Source organism: Chelon labrosus (genome assembly GCF_963514085.1).
Source record: "Chelon labrosus genome assembly, chromosome: 7".
NCBI classification, from domain to species: Eukaryota; Metazoa; Chordata; class Actinopteri; order Mugiliformes; family Mugilidae; genus Chelon; species Chelon labrosus.
In genome coordinates, this window is record NC_140343.1 from 15,352,434 (window position 1) to 15,369,839 (window position 17,406).

General features: G+C 40.8%; 1 protein-coding gene across 1 annotated transcript; it reads right to left on the reverse strand.

The window, feature by feature from the left end:
* Positions 1–53: 53 nt before the first annotated feature.
* rorca (RAR-related orphan receptor C a) lies at positions 54–14,359 on the reverse strand. Its single transcript, XM_084547988.1, has 10 exons — positions 14,096–14,359; positions 8,346–8,431; positions 8,029–8,170; positions 7,436–7,876; positions 7,189–7,310; positions 6,342–6,474; positions 5,011–5,118; positions 4,743–4,853; positions 3,469–3,581; positions 54–3,360 (listed from the first exon to the last, which is right to left on the reverse strand). Exons 1-10 carry the CDS (start codon positions 14,100–14,102, stop codon positions 3,199–3,201), a joined length of 1,425 nt encoding a protein of 474 aa, XP_084404114.1. The 5' UTR covers positions 14,103–14,359; the 3' UTR covers positions 54–3,198.
* Positions 14,360–17,406: the final 3,047 nt, after the last annotated feature.

The following is a 17,406-nucleotide window of genomic DNA, read 5'->3' on the forward strand; positions in this document are numbered from 1 at the left end:
CATTGGATTGATGTGATTTGGCTTTGAGATAAACATAATAAGCATAAAGGTAAGGCAAACAAACAAGAGATTCTCATGTTAGTTGTAAAAAGACTTTTATTACATTCTTAAATCCACATATAGTATCACCATTGTGCAATAACACTTCACTGTGTTAAAACCTCTTGGGCTTTATATCCATGACATTTTATAAATTATTTCATATTAAAATCTATGTTGATTTAATAATAATAATCTTAAAATAGAGTGAAAATATCATAAACAGAAGGATCATGACAAAAGAGAAACTTTTAGGGAGACATCTTTTAAAAACGCTCTTTAAAAAAAATAGAATTACATCTCTCCAAGACAAAAAACACTAAACTGATGAGGGGGAAAAAACAGTACATAAATGGATAAAAATTAAGAAACAAAAGATCACAACAAAACCAACACAATTCAGAGATTATAATCCATCTTTTATATATATATATATATATATTTTATATCCTATTTACTCTATGACTCAAACTGAAAAAAAAAAAAAGGTTGCAATAATGATATCAGACAGGGGTAAAATCTTTGATACTTCTGTAATCAAACATTCACAAGAAAATGTACTGTACACAGTGATCAAGGTTTAAAGGTCTTCTATGTTGGTGCAAGGTGTCTTGCTAGCTAGACTAACTGCAGACACTGTAGGACAGAGAGCCCAGCTATCTCCCTGAGTGACTCTAAACGGAAATGTAAGTGCAGATTTTAAGTACTGCCCCCTGGACAGATTTTAAGCCTGCAAAGTCACAAAGTATACTGAAATCAGCATATCTAACATTCTCAGGCGCGGCACACAAAGTATTGCACTTTGTTACAATCTGTGAAGGCCATCAGGCCATTTAGTCTGATCGGCAAATAAGTTAGCTGTGTATGTTGTGTTAGAAAGTTAACTAAGCAGGAGTGCTAATGACAACTGTAATACATGGCAGCAAAGGCCTAATGTTCTGAGAACAATGGGAAAGACATTATTGCACGATCCCACAATGCCACTGTCTTAAGTACCAAGACAAGGGTAGTTCCCCCTTCATACTATGTGAGATAATATGATGCACGGCGAACAGCACTGTCCCAGCAGTGCAAAGCAAACCAGGCTTAAATATTACATTAAGAAAGACATCCAACATCTGTCGTGCGATTGTCTTAAAATGCTTGAGATAAAATCAGTGTTTTCTCCAATTACAAACAACCTTTTCTCATGGCTTCTTTTTACTGGTCGAATTGTATTTTCTTTGTTTATTTTGTAGTAATCCAATATTTCGCCCCACTTTGAAGGATGGACGCATATACAGATGTCTCCAGAGACTTTACTTGAAATAGATCTCTATCTATCTAGCCTGGAACCAAAGGCATGCATGAGCTGCTCTGAAATGACAGAGCAGCAGTCAGAGAGGATGTCATCATTTCTGTCTGATTTTGTCTTCTGTCCAGTGACTGCATAACAACTTGTTTTACAATTGTGTATTTACCACAATTATTTTTATTTTTTTTTTTACAACTAATTGTTATATATTTAAAGACGCTCCCTAGTATGAATGCAAAAATATTAACTCAGGGGGGTAGCTGATGGCTCTGTCAACCCTTTACTGTGCTATGTAGTTTGTAGAGGGTGAGGTAGTAAGGGAGTGCTGACTAAGATTTCATTCTCCAGAATGAAACACCTTGGCTGCATCCCGCAGCATAATCTGATCGACCCCAAAAGCAGTGAGAGTTGGCGTAGACAGCAAATCCTCTATCTCTGTTGTCTAAGGAGCTTAAATAACGGCATCATCCACCTGTCCAATTTCTATTCATTGCCTTCAAACATCCGACAATGCAATCGAAATATTTCTTTCAAGTCCTTTGAGCATGCAGATTAAGAAGCTGCTGGAGGTTTGGGTGATGGCACGCTTGTGCAAAGGGGACTGAGATGTGACAATGCCAGATGGTCCTCCTTGAGAGTACATGACCCCAAAGTGGCCGGTCTCCCAGCACCTTGGTCATGCAGCTTGTCTACAAGCTGTACCTAGCATTTTGGACTGGTTTAGCATAAGTTTCACAGATGGCAGTTTGAGTGTGAACCCGTAAAATCTTGTGGTAAGAACTCGTAAGTGCTAATTATCCAGATTTTCTTTCAACTTCGCAGCAGTCTTGCTAAGCCAGACCCCCAAAGTGTGGGCAGTCAGTATATACTTGAGAAACCTGAGCGCACATACAACATTACCTTCCTCCCCCTTACTTGGTATAATTTTATAACTGCTTGTGGTTTACACAATTATATAATGTATGTTGTCCGTACATAAAGGAACATCTGAAAATGCTCTCACTCTATAAGTGGCATTTGCAAAGGGAAAAGGTATTTGGACTGAGGTCATTGATTGCATAAAAAACAAACAAAAAAAGAGCTCACTTACATCATTGTCTGAGGGTGTGCTAGTAAAAATACCTACACCATTTCAGCATAAGTGCTATGTTTTGGGCTCTGTGCACAAGATTTTGTGGGTGCAATGGCGACAGAAACGCTGCATGTTTGCCCATGATTGACAACATTTAAAAACCTTGTCTGCTTGTGAGTTTGATCATGGTCCCTTTAAACAGTTTGTTCATATATTACAAAACTGCAAAATATGGGTGCTACAAAAAATACCGAATGAAACAATAAACTAGACGGACAACTGAAACAGGCATCATTACTGCAAATCTCCACAAAGTTGGTGAGGACTTTAGGTATGTACATTCTATATCAAGCGCAGGGCTGTGCTGAATGGTTAAGGGAAGAGGGATACATTCAACGGTAGCTTACAGGAACTGTGAGAATGATGAATTTATGTTAGAAAGAAATTCAACTTGACGAAAGCTTTAAGGTCTTCTGATAGAAAAATATTTTTGAGAGTACAAACAATGTATGCTACTCTTTAATAATTTCTTTAACTCCCTAAAGAGGAGGTAACACGCACCGATTACCCAGCAGTTCCTGTAGTGTTAAGCTGAAAGGACTGGCTAACAGGGCAGTGAACGCTACTCCACTGGGTTGGGAGTTCAGAGGTGAGAGGAGTGCTTGCTAAAGTGTAGCGTGCAGGATTGTCAATGAGCTGCTGGTTGGTTTTGCTTCAGCTGGTTGCCACATTTTTCTCTTCCTCTCCCTACACCCAATCACTATTTGAATCATGCTATTTAGATAAACAGTGACTAGCCTTCCGTCGAGTCTGGGAAGGTGATTTCACTGCTAAAAACCTCCCTATACAAAGGAGGAAAGGTATATGCTGTCTCAGGGTGAACCAGATGGAAAAACTCCAGTTTGTCAATGTGAAGGTTGCAAATGGACCTCAGCATGGGAAGCTTAGCCACCATCTGGAAGGGAAATTCAGAAAATTAGAAAAAATTAGAATGAGAGACAAATACTAATAAACATCATATCAGATGTACAACATATCAGGACAGCCGCAGCGAGCTCTGTACCTTTGCTAGTTTCTCTTCTGATGCTCCTTCCTTTTGTAAGCAGCGCTGCAGAGCAGTGTAAACTTTCTCCTGCAACTTCTGGATCTTCTGGACATCTGTTAGCCAGGGGCGGTCTGAAGGAGAAAGAAGAAACATAATGAATACATTGAAACCATCATGGTGCATGTTTGGATTTGAATATGGTAAGGTTTACAGTGTTTGCGTGTCTAGCAGAATGCAAAACAGCAAGCCCTTACATTTTACATAAGGGTTGAAACTTTTCTAATGTGTTTTGTGCCAAAAACAAAAAAGTATTGAGAAAAAAATATACAATATTTTAAATATCTTTTAAGTTTTATTACCATTCCATAGTAATGAGCATTTTTTGTAGTTTTTTTGACTGATACACGTTCACATTTTAACAGTAGGTTGCCAATTGCTACAGCCATTGCATGCCAATCTTGCTGTGTCATCACTGTGTAAGCAGATTCTGAAACTCAAATGTAATGACCTAGATGACTTCAGATGGTATTATCGGGAAAAGTTTAGCAGTTATTGCACATGCAAAGTATGAGTATAATCCAGTAAGTCGTTTATATCTAAAGCTCTAAAAAGATAATACTAATAAACTGTCACCACGGTAGCAGTCTGTGTTTTCTACTAATAATGTGTAAATTCCAAGTGCAATAAAAAAAAACAATTTGACAAACAAATACAGCAGACAGACTTCCTTTTTTATTTGGAGGATATCTGAATGGTTCAATTTATTTTGCTTATCTAAAAATAGTTTTTTTCCCGCATATGGGATGGATAACGTAAATTTAATACTAAGAAATCAGATAAAACTAGATAGTCACACTATCTGGACAAAAATACTAGCAAAGACTCAGATTCAATTCGTCTTGGAGGTCTGCTAAATTAATTAATTCAGGACTAAACACACTCCAATTATTTATAAAGAGCAAGTGAATACAGTTTGTTAAACATTTAAAAGTATTATAGTGATAAATCCATATTTTAAAATTATGTACCGCTATCACTACGTTTACCTGTGCAAAAATCTTAAAACCCACAGATGGACAAAGGATAATTCATCTCATTTAATTAACTATACTTTTGTAATCCACTGGATGCAGGGATTAAGCCACTGTACTTCATAGTTGTGTAGAAACTGAAACAGTGCTGGTAAACGCTTACGTCTAAAGAGGTTTTGATTTGTCAGATGTATGAAATTCCAGTTTCACCAATTTATTAAGACTGACTACTTAATTTAGTTAACAGACACATCGTCTCACCTGGCGAAAGCAGCACAGCAGCACTGAAGAGCGCCATCTCTTCCTCTGACATCTGTAGACGGCTCAGGCTTTTAGCTAAGTCGAAAACTGCGTTCACAAGGTCATCACAGCCTTTGGGGGTCGGAGAAGGAAAAAAAGGAAAGTCATCAAAACAGAAACTACTGATAAATGATTGTGACACAGATGAAAGAGAGAAAAAGTTTATCTAAAATCTCATCCTCCTCTTTTCATAAAGTTCATATGAGAGATAGTGAATGTGTCGACTCACCAAGAGCTTTGAAAAGTTGAGCTGGGGCAAACTTTCCATCAAAGAGAAATGTATTATTGATGGGGTTATAGGCCCGACACATACGGATCAGGAGGACATCCATGCAGCCTGTTGACACACACACAAAAAACACTTTAGAAATAAAAGAGTAGCATATAGATACATAAAATATATATCAAATGATGGGATTATCATAATCAAGGTAAATAATGCAGATTGTCACTGAGTTACTGGTCCTACTTGATTTGATTTTTAAATCTTGTGTTACGTAAATAACAGTAATACTTACAGGAATGTGTTTGTCTATATCAGTAACTTGTTATTAGTCCACATTCCTAAACCACCATACATAATCTGCTGCACCCTCAGGAGGTAGTCAGTGCATGGGTGTGTCAACCCTACACACCTTTTACACATTTCACACTGAAGCTCTAAATTAGTCTAATTAAATGATGTGTGATAAAACCTTTGTGTGTTTACTCTTGTAACCCTGCCCTGTGACGGAATTTCTGCTGCCACCCAAAACCCATTAATCTTAAATTCTGACTAACTTATAATTTTCTGTTTTCAGACAAGAATGCCCTGCAGAGGGTAGTGAGGGGAGGGGAAAGAGTGATTGAGAGTCTCGCTGCCTCCAGTTCAATAAGCCGGTGCAAGAACAGAGCATGGACCCCTCACACCCTCTCAATAAACTCTTTGAACTGCTGCCATCAGGCAAACGGTACCGTAACATCAAGAGCACGGACTAACAGACTGCGCAACAGTTTTCTTTCACAAGCTGATGTGACCCGGGAAGGACACCGTGCACCTTGCACTGCACTCATTTTATTTTTTATCTAAACTTAAGTTTTTTAGCCTTTTAGTCTTATTTGAACTGAGTCTTTTACCTGCACCTACCTGCACAAATCTCAGAGAGAAGTGCAATTTCATTCTGTCTGCATTACAGCTGTATGTCAGAATAACAATAAAGCTTGATTTGATTTGAGTTTCTTAGCTGTCACTAACAAACAAAAGTCACTTTCATGTCTAATACACTCAAGGAGCCTCAGTGATTCTTAAGATGGGGCAGCAGCTGCATGGTTAAAACAAAGCCTTCCATTCTTTGCGAGTAGAACAAGCATGCATTTACAGTCACTCTGCAAGCATGTGATATTGGAACAGTGTGAAGTCGGCTACCACCTGAGGGCAATATACTGTTCATATGACAACAGCTATGTTTGTCACAGCTAAAAGTTCGCAATGATATAACCACACATACAGCACTGGCTGTACAAAATGTATAGAACAAATTCTTGCCTGCTGGGCATGTGTATAATGTGTCAGGCACTGACCTGCTTTGAGGAGGATGATCTGATCGTTTTGACAGAGGTCCATGAAGCCAGAGATGCGCTTGGCAAACTCTACCACATACTGGATTGCATTGGTGATGTGAATGGCACATTGTTGCCACATCACCTCAGCTGACTGAAAGAGAAAGAATCAGACAGGAAGGCTTTAGGATGACTCTTAGTTGATTATGCTACTTTAGACATGAAAGACAGTTTAGTTGTGTGATCTGATAAAATGTCCTGAGCTACAGTATGTTTGATTCACCCAACTTAGGGTCATAACATAAAACAGTTGGGGGTCTGGGGAGCGTTACTGTTTGTTGGCTGTTGACTACACACACAGCACTGTGTTAAAGATCAATTTTTTGGCCCAGACAACAATCAGCATGAGGCGACACCACAGTTGGCCTTCACTGCCGCCAGTTCTTTGATATCGGATTTGTGTGTCTGGGCTTTCAGAGCTGCTGCCTTAAAACCTGAGTAGGAAGATGAGTGGGAACTGATATGGCATGATAAAATGTTTGGGTTTTCAAACATTACTGCAATAATGAACTGCAGAGACAAAGGAGAAATGTTCGGTTGTTTTAGTAAGCGGTCTTCTACATGTGTTGGTATTTATTTTTGTGCAAGGTTAAGAAGTGGAAACATTTCTTTGATGACTTTGTAAAAGAGAACAGCAATGCCAGATGAGCTGTAGTAATGTTAGATGTTTTATATTTGATTAATGTTTTTCTCCATAGATTTACACTTTACTGCACAGTTCACAATGCAGTTTAGCTTAATCACATATCCAGAAAGGATGGTGGAGAATTTTAGCCAATATTAAACTGCAGTTAGGTGTCAAATTTACCTTGGTCTGGTATGCGCGCGTCTCCTCTGGGCCATACAATGTCCACGCCATTCTCTTCAGTTCTTCTGTGCTGTACTGGCTTGTCTCAATGTGGGACTTCACCACATTCTGGGTTATATGCTCTGAACAGAGGAAAAGTCTTATTTTAGTTTTCCAAGTTTGCATCAGGTTTAATATTTTTAGGATGATGTTAAGATTCAGAAACAATATAACGGTCACAGCTAGGCATTTGAGGGTTGATACTAACCTATCTCAAGCAGGGAGCAGCCCTCAGGCAGTGGGTTGAGGATCGCATGTGAGAAGAGACCGGAATCATGCAATAGCTGGTACTCATGCGTAATGCTGTGGTTGCCATCGACAAAGTCCAAGTTGGTCTGTTCTGGTGAACTCTGAGAGGATGAGCTGCTGCCTCCACTTCCACCCAGCATGTCCAGGTTGCAGTACTCTCCACCTGCATCCTCTGGGGTCAGCGGCAGGTCAAAAAGCAGGCCATCTGTCAGCGTGGTAATGTCGTCCAGATCGCTAAGTGTGGCACTGGAGCCTCTTCTGTAGGTGCGGCTGTGGTTGGCCATGTCGCAGCTCTCCTCTTGGGCTCCAACTCTTGCACACTCCTGCGACTGCTGGTGTTTCTGCACCTCTGCATACAGGCTGTCACGCTGCTTCTTGGACATTCGACCAAACTTCACAGCTGTAACAGGAGGGTGTAATGATGAAAAGTTAAACATTTAAGGGAGAACAGTGCCAGCTAAACAAAGAATACATGACTCATTCATTGCGTTAAGCGGAAGTGGGATCTAGAAACGCTCAGTAACGAAGTATAGATCGAGTAACTCAACACACCATCACGGCTCATGCCCAGGGCGAGACACTTCTGCAACCTGCAGTGCTGACAACGATTACGGTTGGTCCGGTCAATCAGGCAGTTCCTCTGGCGTGAGCAAGAGTACATAGCATTGTTTTGTTGGCTGCGTCGAAAGAAACCCTACAAAAAAAAGACAGACAAATTATGAGCTTATAAATACCAACGGGGATGTTGCAGACCATAAACAAAACACATGATTAATCAGAGAAGAATCAGTCTGGTAATAACCCCGCCTCCGAGACCAGTTTTTCCTGTCCTTTATTACTGTAACTCAGTAAGACAGCTGATAGCTCACCTTGCAGCCTTCACAGGTGATGACACCATAGTGAATCCCTGATGATTTGTCCCCACATATTTTGCAGGGAATCACTTCTATTTGAGCTGTAGAGACAAAAGAAAGCAGAAAATTTGTTAAATGCATAAGTTTTGTTTTACTTCATGTTGCATCAAATAATACCTGTACGACTTCTGGACTAGTAGTCAAACAATACTTATATAACAATCATATTGAACCCTGGCAAAGTTGTAATACTTCAATGTCAGTGTGATGGAAGAGAGGTACTGTCCTTTGCAGCTGTTACACAACATCAAGACATAACATAAACATAAACATATATAGAAAACCCAACCCAGAGGTATGTTACAAGTAAACACAGATTTGGTCACTGTCCAGTAAGACTGCCGTATAGAAAAGTGTGTAGAGCCGGTTACAAGAAAATTCAGTGTTGGCTTTTTAGGCCTATCATGGTGACATCAGTTATTGTCAATAAAACACCATAAAGCAGCTTAAAACACTCGAGACAGTCGTCTTTTTTTTTTTTTCTCAAACTAATCTCAAACCAGACAATCATCACTTTGAACGTATTAGTGCTTACTGCAAACAGACTGACTTGAGCTTTCTCACAAACTATCCTTTTATGAAAGTCACACATGTGCATTGTATTTAAAAAGTAATTAGATGGTGGAGGAACAGAAGCGCCAAGAACACAAAGGAAAATGTGAATATGTTATACACCTTGGGTTCACTGTGGAAGCCTGAGCCTTACTCAGGAACAGCCTGTTCTTTTCATTATGTTGTTTATCTAAGTAGCTGGGCCTCCTCAAGCCCAGAATAGCAGGTCAATTGCATTAGCTGAGGCCCGGGGTTATAAAGTTTCACAGTTCTCTGTTGCTCTGTCGCTCCTCCTCCAGGATGAGCAAAATGTTAGCAGGTTAACAAAGGCACACTGCCACGTTCAAACCTCTAAGGTCTACAACTGTAACCCACACAACAACAGCAAGTGACTGTTACGGCGTAGACTGTATGCAAGATTTTATTTGTCTAGGACTGCAGGGTGTGCTAAACAGTCCCTTAAACCACTTTTGTTGGCTCACACACACACACAAGTATTAGGAAATGTGTAAATCACAGTTTTTCTGAAAATTGCTGTTTTCTAAAGGCGCTTTTATGTAAAGTACACTCGACCGACCAATCACATGAGTCACACAGCGTGGGGAGAGATACACGTCACACGCTGTGGCAAAGCAAAGCAGGGTAGGAAAAAATTATTTTTATATTCTTCATCCTATAAAGTCTTTTTTGCGCTGTGCAGGTGAAATATTGCAGTATATCGGTTTGGCAGAATGTGCTGACTAACAAAACATAGCTGGCGGATATAAATAAATAAAGAGCAATGGAAAAAAAAACCCTTTCCCCATTGCTCCCTTGATCGCTCCCCCTTCAGAGCCTCACCCCCTCTGCCTCACCCCTCCCTCCCTGCAGACTGTTATATAACTGCCGCTTGGCCGCATTCCACGAACACACTCATTCAAAGGTGGTTGTCCCGGCAACAGTGTGCTGATCCTCCCTCACCCTCCTGAGCTCCCATTGGCTTCTGCGACGAAAAACCTTTGTCTGTGACTCGCTGCCTCACCCACCAGTCAGCTGAGCAGCACAGTCAAACTCAACGAGCAGGAGCTGCTCCACTGACACAGTTTCCCATTGAGCAAAGGAGGAGGCGCCTGAGATGGCAGCCTTACAAGGGACAAAGTCTGGTTTCTTGCAGGTTTAAAGGTGGAACCAAATCTGGCCCTGCCTTTACGTAAGGGGAGAGTGCATCTCTCCTTTTGTTTTGGAAAGACAACGGTGTCAGATTTGATTACATAAAGATACGAGACGAGCAACTCAACCTGACAAGGGACGATGCGCCGCACTGGAGATTTTACAGCTAGTGCAACATCTGGCAGTGTATCACAAAACATTCAGCAGAGCTGGCTGAAACAGGGAGGCAGACATAGCTAATAGTAGCTCTTAACTTGCTGCAGCATGTCAAGTATTTGAGTGAAATTTCATCTGTGTTTGAGCTAGACCATGAATCTATTTTTACTCTAGTGCAGTTGGCTCAGAGTCTCATTCTGCTGTTCTGGTCTGTTGGCTAATAAACACAAATCACAACCCCGCATTTAAGTACACACAGTTTAGCGTAAATCAGTGTGAAGAGCAGCTATTACACTTGTTGTTGATATCTAAAACAGTCAACTGCACAAATAATTTTTAGGTATACTGCTATTCAGCATGGATCCAAACAAGAGTTCCTTTATATATAGCTTTTATAAAAGCTTGTGCGTGTCAAAACTAACCAATGAACATGTTTTATATACACTGTAATCGTCTGAATTATTCTAGCACTCCTTCAATACTTGCTTACACTACCTGAACAGACATATGAGGAAACAATAATTCAATATGTCTCTTATCTTGATAGTTTTATTGTGACACACTTACGGGAAGGACAAAATACATGCTACAGAAACAGACACACACTCCTCTCTTTGTCAGAAAGGCATTCAGTCAGTGTTTGATTGCAAGCACTTTCTTCATTAGTGCCGTAAACCCTCAGTTAGAGAGACTTTGCCCTCTCATCACAGCTAATCAAACAGAGTCCAAGGTCCTATTTACCTTGCTCTTTGCATTTACCTGACATACTGTATACTTAACCTACATTGCAATGGGCTCGTATGGGAGGAATGGCATATATGGTATATTGTGAAAGGTCAAGTTACCAACAGAAGGGCTTCGTGCAGTGTGTAGTTATTCTATGAAATACAGTTGTTGCGTCCCAGAAGAGTCTGACGCTTTCTGTATCTCCCAGCGCAGGGCCCCAGCTGCCAGCTGTTTTCTATACATCCTCAGTATGTGAACAGTAAAGATGTCTTTTTCTCTCCTTCTCCTCCCTCTGACCCACCTACAGAGCACAGATAGTATAATACGGCCTGGCACTAACCCCAAACTCTTTAAAAATGCACTACAGATTTAGGAGATTACTCAGGTGATGCAGTACAGTGCAATGAAAGGTTTTTGGTGTCACCGGGTTCATCGTCCTGCATTGTGCTTTTACATCTTGAGAGATGTCTTATACAAATACGCGAAGGACATCTGTGGTATAAACAGCCTGCACTATAATTGGAAGCCAGCAATGTCAAAGCATATAGGGTGCATATACAATGTCAGGGCATATACATTATGTCCAGGATATAGTACAGCTAGCTGCACTCGCAGTATGTCAGCCCCATACAGTATGCCTTTAATGTTTTTTGACTTTTCACATATTTGTTTTCATCTAAAGCATTGTATTATAGATGATCACACTGTTACTGATTGACTTGACACGTAGTGAATAAAAATTATTATTCTGCTTCATCACTTGTCTTATAATAAATATTCAGTAAATAACAGTTTTGCGCTTGCCAAGAAACCATGCCTCACACTCTGCGCCTCTGTAATCCCTCACCATTGATCAGAAGAGATAAAGTGCATTCACTTGACTGTGCAGTGTGAGCTCCTGCTCCAAGCCAAAACCCAAGTGGGCCTCTGCAACACAAGCAAAACCAGACTGAGGAATTCAGTTCACAGCATGTAATTTTGCATACTGCTCCCAACCGCAGGACCAGATTTAGGAGTACGCTGCAGCAATCGCCGCCACCTTGACTCAAAATCTTTTATACGCCTGATTAGATGCCACTTATCCTTTTGCACACTTTGAAAACAGATATGTCCGATTTAAATGACATTAAGATACAACTAAGTCCAAACAACTGTTTAAAGCTAAAATGTTATTCTTAGATAATCATTATGTAAATTCTGCTGCAGAATGGACCACAGTCACAACACACAACCGAACGTAGATACGTGGTGGTAATTTGACATTTTGCTTGCATACTAACATGCAGATTATGAAAGAGTTAAAGCTTTAGATGGGGGGACTGGAATCTTAGCATGCAGTTGTCAGAGAGAAAGGGCACCTTGACACATACTGTAACTCGCTGTGAACTTCCCCAAGGCTGCAAACTCAACAGATAGAAGCTTTGAGGCTGAGCTCAGCGCAGCAGCGTCCTTGGAGAGCAGAGAGACACCTTTTCTCTTTACTGCAACCGTACCTTTGATCCTGTGGTTACAACTCAGCTCCAATAGAGTTTTATAAGGCTGCCGCTCTGCTTCACCATCATTGCACGAAACTATGCAACCCAACAATGATTTATTTGTTTGCTAAATTACATTACGACACACCTGCTTGAACTCCATAAGATTAGCGGCGAGATAAGTGAATACAGTGGCGTTATAAATGGCTACCTCTATATCTATGTATAATGGTGACTTTTAACAGTGCTCTACACTCTAGTTTTTTCACACTGTATGCCTGCCTCTTTATCTTTCTGTGGGTAACCCTGTAAATTATGTGGAAGCTTTACAAAATCAGATTGACACGCCATGCTTGACTGGAGTGACATCCACTCTGGTTGATGTAAGAAACCTTATCTGGCAGAGGAAGCTGAGCTTAACTGGACCCTGCTGTGTTTCGCGGTTAAATGTAGACTTGCTGTGCCCATATCCTGCTTGTCACAGCGGTGCATGATGGTTTGACACCAGGACAACACAAAAGAAATCTTTTTAAAGTGGTGAATCTTACATTGGAAAATAAACGTATTTATTTATTGTTTGTTTGTAAATATATTCTTTGTCACAGATTGTCACTTTTTCATTTTTTTTTTTTGGAGACTAAGTACAGAAAAGCTAGCACGTACATGCACTAAAGAGCAGATCTGATTTGATCACCATTGTTTCATCTGTTATGACGACAAACTGTGTGCCTCCACACACACACACACACACACACACACACACATACACACACACGCACACACCCATGCTGTAATCCTCAATGACAGAACTAGGTCAATGGAGCACGTCCTCTCTTTCTCTCTCTCTCTCTCTCTCTCTCTGGCCACCACACTGCTGATTGTGAAAATAAAAACACGCTGGGCTGATGAACTAACAGTGAAACAAGGTAAATTAAATTACTAGCGCATTAAAGGCAACAAAGGTGATGGTGAACGGTATTCCTAACTCCAAATTATTAACAGTGACGCTGCAAAACTAATCCCTGAATAACACAAAAGTGATATTTCAAGTGTTGAAATAGTATAGTTATAAGGAAATGAAAGAATCTACAAAAACTGACTACTTATTCACCCTAAGCAGTCCCTCCCAACAGATTTTTATGCGGCTTGACAGCTTATGAATCACTCCGCTCACTGCCTCCCTTCCCTCGCTCTTACATAACTGGAGTCGCTCGCCGGCGAAAATAAAGTAGCCCAGCCACAGCTGCAACGCATTTCTATATTACGTGCACAAAAACCCGTATAGTAATAGAAGCAGACTAAACACACAGCTTTTTAGACATAGTCTGTGTTTTTATAAATTGTTATGTAATTAAGATAATCAAATTTTAAACAATCTACAATTCGCATTTTCAGTTGAGATATCGTAAATAAGCTTTAGTCTTTAAGCTGACATCGTCCTTTTCAAGTGTACACAGTTAGAAGCTAAAACATTAATTGTTTTATTTTCCTCCGAGTGCAATCCAGCGCTTATTCCAGCGCGCGCCTGCTGTTGACGCACTTCAGAGTCGCGTCCAAAGCAGTGCCTCCGCCACACTAAAAGTTGCTGGATGTACACCAGAAGTGTAAACGCTTTTCAACAAATGTGATAAATCCCCAAAAACTCACCTCTCATGTTGGCGCTGGAGTCTATCCAACTCTTCGGGTCATACAACTCCAGGTGGAAACGAAGCCAAGAAGAAACACTGAGAGCGACGCGCACTTATTCGCTCCAAACCGGAGCAGCTGAAAACTGTCACAACAACGAATCCTCATATGGGTTTTCTACTCTGTCTTCATGCGTGCCGAGCTTCAAAATAAACAAAAGCAACCTATAAGTATGTAAAGTAATGACATGAAAGCGGCGGCTCCTCCTCTTGTAGCTCTTTCCTCCTCTGCGTCTCGCTCTAACCTAGTTTCGGCGCGTGGACTACACATGATCCTCACCGCGCGGACCGCCCGCCTCGTGCCCCGTGCTCCGTGAGTTGATGCGCGCGCCACCCTCCCCTCCTCCCCGCGCGCTTTAAGGAGGCTCTCGCGTGCGTGGGAAAGTGTGGCAGTGTGTCAGTTCAAATCTGCAGCCACCCAGCGTGGGAACTATTTAATAACAAGCGCACATTTATTTCCTGGTAGATCACTTTGCTTCAACCAGCAACGAAATGCTGCTCCTCTATGAAAAAGAACTGCTTTTCAGCAAAAATCTCCCAAGCACGAGGTCTCTATAAAAACCATAAGCACAGGCTAAACAAATTTTTGGAGTATATGTTTAAAAACAACCTTATATGGCTATCCAACGTAAAAATATGTATGCTAGGCTATATATATTGATATAATTAATTAAATAAAAATCAACACCAGAGACCAGGCCTCAGTCTAAATCAAGTTTCATTTTAGTTTATGTTAGTTGTGGTATCTCTAAGGAACAAATAAATACAGATCCTATATAAAGATCCTAACTTTGACAAATATATAAACATGATGTTCTGAATTATCACACAAAAATATTATGAACTAGGGTGGTAAAAACACTTTTGACAAATTTAAAATCTATCTATCTATCTATCTATCTGTCTATCTATCTATCTATCTATCTATCTATCTATCTATCTATCTATCTATCTATCTATATTCATTAGTGTTTATCATGTACATCTTCGTTCTTGTTGTCGTTTCATTTTGCAGTGAGCGTGTGTTTACAAGAGAGGCAGCTGAAACGCCCTGGCACAGCGTATCCTGACACAAACCTGCAGCAGTGCTGATGAAAATAATTGATTTGCAAGCGTGGGCAAGATGACGAGTGTATCATGTAACTTAGGCACAGTTATGAAATGGGGAGAAGAGAGAGATTATGGTAAGTAGGTTAGTGGAGCAACACAGAGCGTTCGCGCCCCTCCCTTTCCCGTCTTTCTGGCGTGCATGCGTGGTGAGAGTCCCTCCGTCTTTTTCCACTGTCAACGCTATTGTCCTGAATCATGTCGGCTCATACAGTCTCTCGGCAGCACATATGTCTCTGTGGTGTTTTTCAGAGCTTGTGTACATAGGGCCTTATTTATTCTTGTTTGTGCTTTTACTCAATGCACAGTTTAAATACAATCCTGGGAAAGTACTCTAAGAATGTTTTGCTTTATTATATTGTACACATGTAAACTTCCTCTTCCTACCATTTAGAAGGTGTTGTCATTCTGATTGGTTCCTTCCTGATCCTCATCTGCTGCTTTTGTGGGGTTATATTGTGTCTCTGTGCCGCCATGAAGCAGCCACACATCCATCCGGTGTTCATCTGCAACGTCACTGACCTCCTGACCCTGGATCTTATGTAACCACGGCAATACCAGAATTAGAACATGGGGCATGGAAAGAAGGAGGAGCTTAGGGCTTCGCATACAGGCACGTAGCGCTCAATCAACCAGCTTTCCAGATTAAGGCAGATGAAATGGATGTGTGTGTACTTGTTAACTGTGTGTCAGAGAAATAGAAACCAGCACAGATCAAACACTTCAACCTTTAAAAAACAGACTGTGGTAATGATGCCTGTGCACTCAGAAGTGTTTTCTGTGCATTTAGAGTGCTTTGCATGAGTGAAACGACTACAATTTAATAGTGTATACTGGCCTCTGAACCACACGGCATAAAGCCCACCATACTGAGAGGATTATTTTAGGATCCAAGCTCTGGCTTCCATAATCCTCTCTCCTCTCCTCTCCTTCATCCTGCTAAACCCTCTCCCCTCTCCTCTTTCAAATGCCCACTAATCTCTCTCACTCAGACTCTCTGTGTGGCTGTAATCTGGTTTGTACCTATCTTTCACCTGAACCAGGCAGGTTCACGTCAATAGGTCAGTCTGACATCTACGGAGTTCCTCTTCCTTTTCCTCTTGTTACACCTGTTCCTATCTCTTCTGTCTTTTCCACATTGAGAAGGATTGTTCTGCTTCACACACAAGGTGTTTGATTGGTGCTTATAAGCCAATTACAAGTGAATTGGATATAGATTTTAAAGACAGCACATGGTAAAACATTTAGCTCTTCTGGAGATTATTCACTGATACAGTCCCCAGCAACTACATCGGCCCAGCCGGCATTGTTTGTCTCAGAGCTGCACTTTTGGACAGAAAGTGATCAATTGTTTTTTTTATATATATATCCTGGTTTGGCTATGCACCTGCTAGCATTCAGGAAAATTTGCAGTTTGCAGTTTCACACTGGCTTACCTATGAGATCTCCAATATGAAAAATCATGTCACGCATAGGTGTTGGCCAGTCTACAAAAACTTAATTTCAGTGTGGAGGCACTTCCATTGAAATTCATTATGCTGGCGCTAAAAAAATTGTTTGGTGGCCTTTGCAATGGACTAAAGAGTAACACTCTGAACGCCACTAACTTTGTCTACAGCAAAATGGCCCAACTGGTTGTAGGACTATCAATTTGCAGAGGTATTCCTTTCTCTGTATCGGTTGAAACAAGCCTCATAATGAAATCCCATTGCTGTGTTACCAGACTCAAATCTGATACGATTGAGTCTAGCTACCCCAGGCTAGGTTGCTCAAGACGCCACCACTTTTGTAGTACCTAAATCCACCCAGCAACAAATTCGAAAATGGGCAAAGGGGTACAGCATGGATGGTGCTACTGCCTTGTGATGGCACCCACCTGTCACTCAGACGCCACACCCTTAATTGTGCATAACTCAGCTAAACTCCTACAGTTGTCATGAACGGGGAAAGTAGCTATAGAGACCAAAACCAGCACTGCAGTTTTTGGTTCTTCCACGTTGGCTTAAATTTTCATGAGGTTACTGCTTGGACATCACTGATATAATGTTTATTATCTTCCCAACTGCTTAATCCCACTTAAAGGGGAACTACCGTTTTTTACAACCTGGACCTTATTTCTGGCATAAAATACGATCGTTTACTCACCCATATAACTTTGGTGTTATT

Bases quoted from the DNA above. Each gene is read 5' to 3' on its own strand.
- rorca (XM_084547988.1), bottom strand. The intron at 7,311-7,435 runs GTTAGTATCAAC...TCCTCTGTTCAG, and splicing joins CTGCTCCCTGCTTGAGATAG to AGCATATAACCCAGAATGTG. The intron at 5,119-6,341 runs GTCAGTGCCTGA...GTGTGTCAACAG, and splicing joins GATCATCCTCCTCAAAGCAG to GCTGCATGGATGTCCTCCTG.